Source organism: Biomphalaria glabrata, chromosome 7 (genome assembly GCF_947242115.1).
Source record: "Biomphalaria glabrata chromosome 7, xgBioGlab47.1, whole genome shotgun sequence".
Lineage (NCBI taxonomy): Eukaryota > Metazoa > Mollusca > Gastropoda > Planorbidae > Biomphalaria > Biomphalaria glabrata.
Window position 1 is genome coordinate 5,326,106 of NC_074717.1, and position 12,605 is coordinate 5,338,710.

Genomic DNA, 12,605 nt, shown 5'->3' on the forward strand with positions numbered 1-12,605 from the left:
GTCTTATTTAACTGTCACTTGAGCGTTATGTTGTAAGCAAAATGACCATTTAGATGAAGACTTTATGAAAAATGAGGAGATTCGAAACAGGATCAATAAAGCAACTAGGCCTCATGAAGATCTGCTGACCACTGTCTAAAAAATGCAAATTAAAACATTAAGGCCATATCACAAGGCCCTCACATATCACAAAGACTTTCCTTCAGGGAACAGTACCAGGAAAAAGAAGAAGAGGCAGACAGAGAAAGTGATTGTACAACAACATTAAAGAATGGAAGGGGTCTGCCTGAAAAAGATTCTATTCAAGCCTAAAGACACAGGAATGGAGACCAAAGGACAGGTGAAAAAGCCCAAATCTCCTGCAGGACAGCGGGAGAAGGCCGAGCTCAATCCCAGAACTATTGAGATGACAATCCAGAGTGTATACCTCAAAAACGGCATTATTCTTACCCCCAAGTAGCATTTCTTGCAATAGATTGTCAATCCTGGCCATCCCAAACAATTTAGCAAACTGGATCTGCTCAATCATCTTCCAACAGATGCTCTGCAGAGGTGGAAGCAACAGAAGTATTTCTCCGAATCGACCCCGACTCTCATACTGCCTGTCGTTGATATAGTCTTCCAGATTGACCTGGACTTGGTAGCGAAACTGTTTGACCTTGGCTATATTGGTCAGGCCAGGGGCAACTGAAAAATAAAAGTCAATGCCAGAAATTTTTTAAAGGAAATCGTTGTAAAAAAAATATAAGAAAAAACTTTTCTTTAAGAAAAACTAATATTATTAGAACAAGAACATTTAAATAAGGCAGAAGTCTTCAAGAATGTTTTAGGAAGAGTGCAAAGATTTGTTATTATTCGGCACACTAACCCTTTTCAGGCTTGTCATGCCCATTTAGTCTTTTTAAGTTATCTACCTATCTATCCTGAATCTCCAACATGTGATCCTAAAAGTATGGTATATTTTTTTTTACAATTTAACAAGACATTTTAAAGATGGCTTCCTAGCCATTAAGTGTACACTCAGAAATGTCTAGTCCAGTGTTTCCCAAACTTTTTCCTTAGCGGCACACATTGCCCATTCTGAGTATTTAGCAGAATTTATGTGGTGGCCTACAAGTTTATACTTACTCCAGTAGTTGGTGGAACACCTATTCAGGCCTCACGGAACACTAGAACACATTTGGGAAACACTGATCTAAATGATTGTCTAAGGCTCAACCTATTAATCTGAAGCAAGTTTAGATTAAAAAAGTAAAAAGTTTCCCTTTCAGACCTTGTGGTCTATGGGGCAGATGATGTAAGGGTCATCTGTTTCTATGGCCTACAGTTTTAACAAGGGTGTCACGTGGCCATCACAACAAACAACTGCCTTTACTTTTCCACAACTAGTGTCAGGTACCCATTAGAATCGGATGAACTCAGAGGGGCACAAAGATCCCGAAAAGTTTGGTTTAGGGCATAAATAATTTATATAGAAGTCTGTTACAAGGGATGTGTACAAATAAAGGTAAGCCTGAAAACTGATAGTATCTTGATAAGCCATCACTCAACTCTGTACATACTAGTTCATAGTTTTCTGACATTCGATAAAATAAGTTATATATTTTCACTATTTCTAGAAACTACACACACAACTCACTTGGGTCAAAGAAGACTAAGGTTTTAAGGCATGAGAACTCTGAGTCATCAATCTGTATATCCCTCATAGGGGAGACGATCTCGTCCAGAATTCTACTGGCAATGTGGCTCACATCTGGGTCTATGTTCTGCCTAGTGATGACTGATTCATTACTAAGAAGCAAGACTTCAGACAACGGTATAGACCGTTTGGCTACACCCAAAATAAGATGCTCACCAGCATGGGCTCTTAGCAAAGCAACCTGTTGACACACAAAAAAAAGTAAATTAATTGTTTCAAATTATGTACAGTGGAAAAGCAGTGTCTCTAATTGTAGGCAAAGAAAGAAGGATCTTCAAGGGGTAGTAAGTAATTGAACTAGCCTAGGATCTGCTCAGAACCGAGTTCGGTGGAGAGGTGTGGTTGCGGCCCTATGCTCCGCTGGGAGTACACACGATTAAGTCAAGTAAGTCAGGATCTCGACCTCAGTGGTTTAGGTGGTATATGAGGTTTAAACAACTGAATTTCTGACATGACTAGCTGTTTTATTTTAAAACTCATGGAATGTTTGATCTCAAATTGAGTCTTCTTTTAGATCAAGTATCTAAAAGTGTATGAGTAATACTGGTCTGAATTTTCCTTTAGCTGTTTGATCTTTTTAGTTGGCATCCTTTCCAATATATTACAGTATTATTGATCTATTTTTGATCTTCGTTTGACACACTTTTTGTCTAAGGATATTACCAATACACCATCAAAATCTCTAATTCATTCAAGTTTTTGGATTTGTCTTTTTTTTTTTTTTTAAATTTTTTTTTAACTTCTATATTCCTCTTCTACATGAAAAATGTACATTCCTAACATCTGTAGGATCCTGATTACATATAGTAGGATTCTTGTATATTTGAAACAAAATATTAATACATACTTGTAGCCTATCATTCATTCTGTGGCTGTCCATAGATATTCTGCAGCTTTTGACAAAGTCTAGCTGTTTCTAGAGTTTATCACTATTTTTTTAAAGTTTAGATTTAAGATATTATTTTAAAAATTTAACACTGTTAATAAGCTAATGATAACAAAGCAGAACCATTTAATGGCTCGTCCTGAGAGTTGATTCATTGATTGCTGATAAATATTGGGGTTTGAATTCAAATGTGCTAAGACATTAACTTGTACCGGTATCTAGTTTTAAAGATGGGAAAGAGAAAGTTGTGTTCCTTGCGAGGTTTAAATCAAATATAACAAAAAGCTCATATAAAGACTTTATAATAGGGAGATTTAAACTTTGAATGAAGGAAATTCCGACAAATTTTCTTCATAAGAATTTTACACTTTATTGGTCAGAGATTGTAAATTTTGTTGTTTAGAAAATTAACTCATTTAAAATTTTATGTAGAGAACTGACTTATATTAATATTTTTGGTCAAAGATTAAATCATTTTAATTTTTTTCTGCATCACCAATGTTTTGAGGAAAACAGTAAAAAAATCAAAGTAAATTAATCAGAATTAAGTCACACATAAAATGAACCATAAGAAGAAAACTGAATATCTTGTGATAGAATGGCATTGGGCTTACCTGATCATCAAGTGGTAGCTCACTGAAGCACGGAATCAACTTTGCCCACTCCACCAATACTAACAGCTGTTGTTTCATGGACTCCACCACATCCTCCAGAGTGGCAGACCGTCTGTTCCGCACATCAGCAGACAGAACATGGGGCGCTACCTGTAAATCAATCTGCATGTATCCCAATGCAGTACAGAAATGGCAAATTGTATATATGAAACAAAACAATGACTGGAGCAACAGAAAAAGAGGAGGGAGGATGTGAACTAAACATGGCAGCACAAACAAGGTTGTTTGGTGGGAGTTATCAGAACAGCAACATAGCAGCATAAACAAGGTTGTTGGTGGGAGTGTCAAACTCCATTAGTGTGAGTGAGGCCCTAAGAAGCTCAAATCCTCTCACAAAAACCCTGGACTGAAACCCTGCTGTTGTGTGTAATCCACATGTCAGCATACAAGTCAAGATCTGCATGTCCGGATGAGTTGAAAAGACATGGCTTCCTTTTCCTCCCTGCAACAGGGGCACCGTGAGTCAAAGTTTGGTATCAACCAACTTTGTATGTATTAGAAATTGAAACTAGGGATTATGCTGGTAAAGTAAAGATTAATAAGCCAAATACTCAGTTCATGTTCTGCTGAAAATAAAAACCTTTTTTTTACTTGGAATCAAAAGAAGATTTTGAACATACTTAAGTGACATTTGTGGGGTCAAAATTTGCACTCAGAACCAGACCAAAACTGCAAAAGAGGCATGATTGACATAACATGACTTAGTAACTTCACCCTAATCCCAGAATTCCATCAGAACTTCCCTAAAACTTAATGTCCCCCTTAGCAACAGGTGCTTGACACCAAACAGAACTGCCTCAGCTATAATCCTCTGAATGTGGTTTTCATCTTGAGATATATAAATATATAATATATAAGTAAGTAATGTAATGCTCATTATTAATGTCAAGTTTTTGACCAGCATCATTGATAACTAGAGCTGATGTCTAGATATAGGCCTAAATATTTATATGGTGTGGGCAGGACCATGGAACATCTACAAACTTTAAAGTAGTCCATAACCTTCACCTTCGCCTCTTTCAGGAGTATAAGTTAAAAACTCAAGCAATTTTTTTTCTTGAGAAGAGTTCTTTGTTATTGTTAAAATTCCTTTCCACTACTCCCTAAATGGCTTGCCTAATACTCCCCTCCCTCAACAGTGAGTACACCCCAGGTTAAGAAAAGCTGCTCCAAGCATAGTTCACAAAAACAAAAAGTAGGAAATGTGCCGAGACTGTACCTGTTGGCGAGACATGGTTTCAGCATTGAGCAGTGTGTTAACTGACAAGGAATTATTTTGTGCAGCATCTTCGTAGCTAGTTCTTCTCACACTGATACGATCCCTCTCATTCTGCACAGCTGTAATCAAAGGAAAGTACAAAAATAATTAGTATCAAACCATAAATACAATATTGCTTTTCTCTTTTTTTTATATTTCAGGCATACTTCGAGGGTAGAAAAGTTTCTATAACTATTGCCTTCATTTAAAAAGCAGGCTCCAAAAAAAAAGCAATACTATTTCAGATTCACATACCTTCTTTTTTCATGCCAGCTCGGAAACATTTTCGCAACCGACAGTAACGGCACTGATTCCTCTTATCTTTGTCCACAACGCAGTTCCTAGAGAATCTGCAGGCGTAGACATGATTTCTCCGCACACTGCGGCGGAAGAACCCTTTGCAGCCATCACAACTGAAAGCCCCATAATGTTTGCCAGTGGACTTGTCCCTGCAGATGGCGCACTCCTGTGAGCCATTCTGGGTTTGAGAAGCTGCACTGGACTGTGATCTGCTACCAGATTGGTTGAATGAAAAATTCTGAGACTCGCCATCTGGAGATTCTGTTGACAAACCAATAGAAATTAATTATAGATTAAGTCTAATCTTAATTTGCTAATTATGTTGTTTTTTTGTCTTTAGATGTAGATTAGATTATCATTAGATAAATAGATCGTGTCTAATCAAAGCCTAAGGGCCGCTACTCTTCTTCACATTCCTGTATTGCTTTAGAATTTAGATCGTCTGCAATTTTTTTTTTTTTTTTAAGTTCTGAAATGAACTAGAATTACTAGATTGATCAATGTAGGCTTTTTGAAGTTTAGATCTAAACTGAGTGGCTAGAGGAACATAATATAAGATCTACTTTCACTTCAGCCCTTTGAATTAGGAGTGAAACTCGATGACGTTATTTTTTTTTTTTTTAGTTCTTATACTCCTTATAGCCTACTATAGATCTAATTATACCGGTCTAGATTCTAGATCTAGTACTGAGGTAGTAAATATAGATTTAGATCTAGAATCTAGCTAGAGATCTATCATCTAAATGTAGATCTAGAAGCTAGTACTAGACTATAAGTACTAGTAGTAGACCTATTGCTATATATAGTCATTATAGTGCCTATTCTGAGTATACTAGACTATATTATATTAGCCTACTGTCTATTACAGTACTACTTAGTACTAGTATTAACTGGTATACATAGGGCCTATTCTACAACTACTAGATCTAGAATCTAGTAGTAGCCTATAATATTAAATATTATTAGTAGTATGTCACCATAGGCTAAAATGTCGCTAAAATAGGCCTACAAATATTTAAATAAAAATTATCTTTACCCCCCCCCCCCCCTACTTTCTAGTATTCCCTCCCGACCCACACACTTTTTTTTTAAAGTTTCAGTTCGATTTGTCTCTCTCTGTCTCTCTCTCTATATACATATATATATATATATATATATATATATATATGGATATATATATATATTGTAGAATTTGATCTATATACAGAGATCTAGAATCTGCCTAGTATTCTGAAAATTAATAAGTTCCCCTGCCTATTTCCGCCTAGCTGCAAAATAATTGAAAAGATGTGTCCAGGAAGTTTGTGAACGTATTTTCTTATGTTCGCAATTTAATAGACCTATCTAACAAACAGACCAATTCTTTGTTAATGATTTTATTGTTCTAACGTTCAGGCTACACAAGCCTGTTGAATGACACACTAAGTCACTTTAAATGCCACACCATTTCTAGTGTTAAATGTTTCCACAACCACTTAAAAAAAAAAGGCGAAAAGCGTTTTAGTTTCCGAAAGACAAGTGGGTTTTCCCAAAGGCATCAACGACAATATTTGGAAAATTCCATTTTTTTTTTTGCGTGTGCGTGTGACTGGGGGGGGGGGGGGAGGATGGGTGCATAAATAAGTAGGTCTATTGAGAGGGACAAAACTTAGAGCAATACATGTATTTGTCGGGGCCAGGCTGGGATTTCCAACCCTTGAGTGAAGACTGCTCATCAACTGTGTCATTCTTCTTCGCATTAAGTGGGTTGCTTAACAATATCAAGGTCAAACGTTCCGAGAAGGTTAAGGCGTGCGAACCATGTTTAACTTATTCACTTTTTAAAAAAAATTATTATATTTTATTCCTGCGCAGTCATGGGGCAAGGGAGGCTCTAAATTTGCGGAGGGGGTAAACAGGGAAAGAAAAGTGGCTCTTTTTGTCTGCTGGTCGTATGCGACATTGTTTTCTCGTCCTGTTTTGAACTGAATATGTATTGGAGGGTGGGGACCGTGTCATTTGATATACAGCTTGTAGGCTTGCATTTCTAAGGCCGACACAGCTTGGAGGCTTGCATTTCTAAGGCCGACACAGCTTGTAGGCTTGCATTTCTAAGGCCGACACAGCTTGTAGGCTTCCATTTCTAAGGCCGACGCAGCTTGTAGGCTTGCATTGCTAAGGCCGACACAGCTTGTAGGCTTGCATTTCTAAGGCCGACACAGCTTGTAGGCTTGCATTTCTAAGGCCGACACAGCTTGTAGACTTGCATTTCTAAGGCCGACACAGCTTGTAGGCTTGCATTTCTAAGGCCGACACTGCTTGTAGGCTTGCATTTCTAAGGCCGACGCAGCTTGTAGGCTTCCATTTCTAAGGCCGACGCAGCTTGTAGGCTTGCATCTCTAAGGCCGACACAGCTTGTAGGCTTGCATTTCTAAGGCCGACACAGCTTGTAGGCTTGCATTTCTAAGGCCGACACTGCTTGTAGGTTTGCATTTCTAAGGCCGACACAGCTTGTAGACTTGCATTTCTAAGGCCGACACAGCTTGTAGGCTTGCATTTCTAAGGCCGACGCAGCTTGTAGGCTTGCATTTATAAGGCCGACGCAGCTTGTAGGCTTGCATTTCTAAGGCCGACACAGCTTGTAGGCTTGCATTTCTAAGGCCGACACAGCTTGTAGGCTTGCATTTCTAAGGCCGACACAGCTTGTAGGCTTGCATTTCTAAGGCCGACACAGCTTGTAGGCTTGCATTTCTAAGGCCGACACAGCTTGTAGGCCTGCATTTCTAAGGCCGACACAGCTTGTAGGCTTCCATTTCTAAGGCCGACGCAGCTTGTAGGCTTGCATTGCTAAGGCCGACACAGCTTGTAGGCTTGCATTTCTAAGGCCGACACAGCTTGTAGGTTTGCATTTCTAAGGCCGACACAGCTTGTAGACTTGCATTTCTAAGGCCGACACAGCTTGTAGGCTTGCATTTCTAAGGCCGACGCAGCTTGTAGGCTTGCATTTATAAGGCCGACGCAGCTTGTAGGCTTGCATTTCTAAGGCCGACACAGCTTGTAGGCTTGCATTTCTAAGGCCGACACAGCTTGTAGGCTTGCATTTCTAAGGCCGACACAGCTTGTAGGCTTGCATTTCTAAGGCCGACACAGCTTGTAGGCTTGCATTTCTAAGGCCGAAACAGCTTGTAGGCCTGCATGTTTAAGGGCGACGCAGCGTATAGGCCTGCATGTTTAACGGCTAAAAAAAGCTTTTAGAATGCATATCTAAGGCCGGCATAACTTGTAGGCCTGCGTGTCAAAGGCCTTCACAGCTTGTAGACTTTCATTTCTAAGGCCGACACAGCTTGTAGGCTTTCATTTCTAAGGCCGACACAGCTTTTAGACGTGCATGTCTAAGCCTGACAGCTTATAGCTTGTAGGCTTGCATGTCTAATGCTGTTATAGCTTGTAGGCCTACAAAGCTAATGCCAACACAGCTTGTAGGCCTGCATGTCTAAGTATGACACTGCCATGCTGATTTTTATAAATACAACCAAATCAATACTCATAGATAAGCCACAAGCAAAAAAAAAAAAAATAATAAAATCACCTCGGATTACTCCAGAATTTGTATTTGCAGTGTCAAGCTAGACCACTTTTTAAAACTTGGATGATTCTAGATTAATGGTGCATTAAAAAAAAAAGTACAAACGTCTATATTTTCAAGGTTAGGGGCCTACAATAAATGGATGGCAGGATTAAGATCGATCGATGCCCTAAGCATTAGAAGTTTTAAGGACCCTCTTCTTTTTTTTCCGTAACATGGATAAGTCAATTGGGATGTTACAACCGTTGACTTCAGCTTTAGACACAAAAAAAGGTTTACTCAACGTGATTCATATTACTTACTAGCAAAAATACCCGTCGTTAACTCATGTAAAGGTGTTTAAATGGCCGAACTCATTATCCTATCTATCAAATTCTCACTCGAAGGGGACATGGGAATATAGAGAAAGGAAAAGGCAGGAAAACCAGTGACTTGGCAGAATTTAAGTCATTGGTTAATATGCATGTCTAAATGCATGACGCGTAGGACGTAATCATCTTCTTTTTTGAAGTAACGTCTGTATTATATAAGATAAGATAAGATAAAATATGTGTGTGTGTTTGACGGAGTCCTCTGTATCAATACAACTCATCATAGATAGGCCTATGACATGCCTAACGTAATTCATTATTTTTTGAAGTTAAGTCTGTAATATATATACATATACCGGGCTTTTTTTTTGTGACGGTACGCACCCGTACGGCGTACCGGCACCTTTTTGAAAAAAAATATTACTTTTCTTGTATTTTAATGTATGTTATTAATATTCTTAATTTTTAGTAGTTAAAAGTTAGGCAATCAACTACTGAGTACCGGCACCTAATCACTGAGTACCGGCACCTTTTTCAATTTGGGGAAAAAATTATTACTTCTCTTGTATTTTAACGTTTATTCTTAATTTATTTATCACATTTACCGGCTCCTATTTTTTTTTTACAAAACAAGCACTGTATATATATATATATATATATATATATATATATATATATATATATATATATATATATATATATAGACAGAGAGAGAGACAGACTGACAGACAGAGGAGATTTTATATATTTATATATGCTACACAAATGGGGGTAAAGACAAATTATCATTAAAACGTGTAATAACACGCCCTTCAATTCAACAAGGACTTAAGCATTTACCATTTGTATACATCGGAAATCCTCACGTAGGTCAGTTCTAGTCCGTTAATGTTAATTTTTTTTTTAAATCACTCTGGCTCCAATATTGTCAGTTAATTGTACCACTACTCGTTCACTTTCTAGTGTAGACTATTTATTAGCTTACTGTACTTCTAATATCTTTCAATAATTTGGATTGCACTCGAGTTTTCATATAAAAAGTCGGCCCTGAAAATGAACAGTTTTATTTCCTGATGCACAAGTAGCACATGTACAAATTACTTATGTAATGATTACAGACAATTAGGCTTATTGTCAACTTTAATTCTTTCAAGTAGGCTAATTCTACGTTTAAAAAAAGTAACCTTTTCTAAATAGGAAAACAAAACCTAATGTAATACTCAGAAAGACACAAAGATAGAGACACATTTCTAATTTCATACGCTTAAACAAACTCGTATAAATGCTCCTTCTTCCCCAGTGCCATTAGAGAATGTAATGGGTTGCCTGAATCAGCCAGGAAAACCAACGACTTAGCAGAGTTTAAGTCATTGATTAACATGCATGACTAGATTGACACATGAAATGCGTAGGAGGAAATTATCTTCTTTTTTGAAGTAACTTCTGTAATATATAAGATAAGATAAACAACTTGTGATTATTGAGAAGATGGTGTAAATGTCACCTGTTTCCTACGAAGGTTAACGAGGATGTCATGAGACCAGCACAACGACCAACGGCCTTTACTTTTCCCAACTAATGCCAGGTGCCCCGTAACCCATTAACATTGGTGGACTCAGGAGCTTAACAAACTAAAAATCCCAACAAGGCGCTTTATCAGCCACCATTACCTACTAATATTCACACAACTTATAGTTTGACTACATTATCTTGTGAGTGCCACCATTTAAACGGCATAACAAAAAAAAAAAAAAAGGACTAGATCTATACGTTACCACAGAGTCGCCAACTTGGAAGTCGCTCGACAAGCGCAAACAGATTGGAATTATTGAAGGCGGGTACCACTTTGGTGTCCTCCAGGGCGCCATGGTGTGAGACGGAGACGTACTGCTCCACGTGGTACGCCCCTGAGATCAGACACGTGTTCCTGGAAATGTTGGAGTAAGCGTACCTACAGCTGGGCCTGTCTTCCAAGTATTTCATGCTGGTAGATTCCGCGACCATGGAGAAGACGGCTATCCGGGCAAAGTGTGGAATAAACAGGAATGCACTAGTGTGGCAGCGACACACACAGAAAACTACGATATAGCCTTTTTTTTTGCTATTAACCTTCTGACCAGTCAGTTGTTGTAGTGCATTTATTCTTTACCTTTCGGTAATTAGAACATCTTCAGTTCGTGAAAGCCAACTCCAAATTAGCGTGAAGAATAAACAAACTTGATTCTATTGAAAAATGTAAAGTTTCCTTTATAAAAAAAAAAAAAAGAAATGTAATCTCCACGGATGTCGAACTTGTAGTCAGAGCGAGGCTAACGTAGACAATGAATGTTTACTAATTAAATCCATGTCCTCCTACCCAGCCCCCTCCCCCTTTTCCATCCAAGACGTATTTCCAGGTTGCGGTCCAGTAGCTTGGCTCATCACGAGGTGTAGACACGATACTGTGAACGAGGCAATAAGTCCGTCCCACTTCACGCTCACCAAACGTCTTCGGGAGACGTCCAACTGGCTCCACCCCTCCCCCCCCCATCCGGTGAGGATGACAAAGGGGGGAAAACAATACAAGTTGGGGGGGGGGGTTTCATCCACAGCGACCGTCCTTGTGACAGTCTAACCCCACCCCGCCATCCCTCCACAAGTTCCCCCCTGTCTCTCGCGCGAGTACAACCTCCCCCGCGCCTTCCCCACCCCCACGCCCACGTCGGCGTAATACTTGAATTCATTAACATATTGAAGGCAAGTGTCAATTTTTTTTTCCTACAGTAATTTTGTTCTCTGTTTTAAAAAAAATCCACTTTCTACTTGGTATTTGAGAATGGCATTAAAATAACAAATGGAAAGAAAAAAAATCCATATTCCCCACTAAGAGAATCTATATCTAAAATACAGAACTACACAATGAAAGTGATTTCCCGCAAGTCCAAGAAAACTTTTTTGTTTTAAAAATATTTTTTAAAATTTAAAACTAGTCAGATATGACCCGCGGCCTGCGGACTTTAGTATGGGTATTAATGATCTATTGGATTGAATTTATAACTATGTCAAACATGTCGAATATTCCCTTGACATTTTAAAAAAATATTTTGCTACGGAAATGAAAGTAGAGTGTGAAAATGAGTTTAGCAGTTTAGCTGACATATTGATAAAAAAAAATAAATACTGTGGAAACGGGTTTTCCCGATTAAAAAAAAAAGTTTCGTTCTTTAATAGAGATAAATTTAGGTGTAGTTTTAATTATTAGGGCCTTCCAGTTGTGGGTGGGACATTAAACATATACTACAGTCTCCGTCATGATCTAAGGAATATTTATGCAAAGTTTTATTAAGATTGGTCAAATGGTTTTGATTTCTATGCTGGACATACCTACATACATACGGCTTGCTTTCTGCTTTATAGTATAGATAAGTCCTTTTCCCCAACAGTCATCATTTAAAAAAACATAAAATTATTTTTTAATTACAAGTAACATTGCCGGGTCAAGTAACTAGTCAAAAAAAAATGTGTGTGTGTGTGGGGGGGGTATTAAAATCACAGAGCATTAAGAAGCATTGAATCAGACGCCTATCACCGATCTAACATTGTATATTGTCACAGGTCTGTACGAAGAGGCAACGAGCTATGGGTCTAAACTGTCCACAAGGTTGCGACGTCACTGATCATTGTCGAGGCCTCCTATATCGAATGGCCACGCTGTTGTTCGGTTGTCTCGATGATCCCGGGTACATACCCTGCCCGCTGTCACCCCCCCACGTCCTCCGGGAGGAGGTTTGGACAAGGAAGTAGATTACGTTCAACTCTGACGGAACATTTAAAACATGTAAAACATTTTACAAACATCAGCTGGCCCCTATTATTGCTATTTTTTTTAACTCAAAAGGCGAAATGGTTTTATCGCAGGAACAAAACATTCCA

General features: G+C 38.4%; 1 protein-coding gene across 13 annotated transcripts in view; it reads right to left on the bottom strand.

The window, feature by feature from the left end:
- The window catches only part of LOC106052019 (hepatocyte nuclear factor 4-gamma-like), a 75,290-nt gene that overhangs the window by 4,622 nt on the left and 58,063 nt on the right, over positions 1 to 12,605 (bottom strand). For 11 of the 13 annotated variants that reach the window (XM_056035699.1, XM_056035698.1, XM_056035690.1 and 8 more), the window contains 5 exons: positions 4,773 to 5,078; positions 4,479 to 4,597; positions 3,200 to 3,361; positions 1,640 to 1,880; positions 451 to 687 (listed from right to left, as the gene is read on the bottom strand). In XM_056035699.1, coding sequence (XP_055891674.1) covers positions 451 to 687; positions 1,640 to 1,880; positions 3,200 to 3,361; positions 4,479 to 4,597; positions 4,773 to 5,078 — 1,065 coding nt within the window. Of the gene's footprint in view, positions 1 to 450; positions 688 to 1,639; positions 1,881 to 3,199; positions 3,362 to 4,478; positions 4,598 to 4,772; positions 5,079 to 10,468; positions 11,056 to 12,605 lie in introns of those variants that run through there. The other 2 variants (XM_056035696.1, XM_056035695.1) reach the window with 2 other exon arrangements.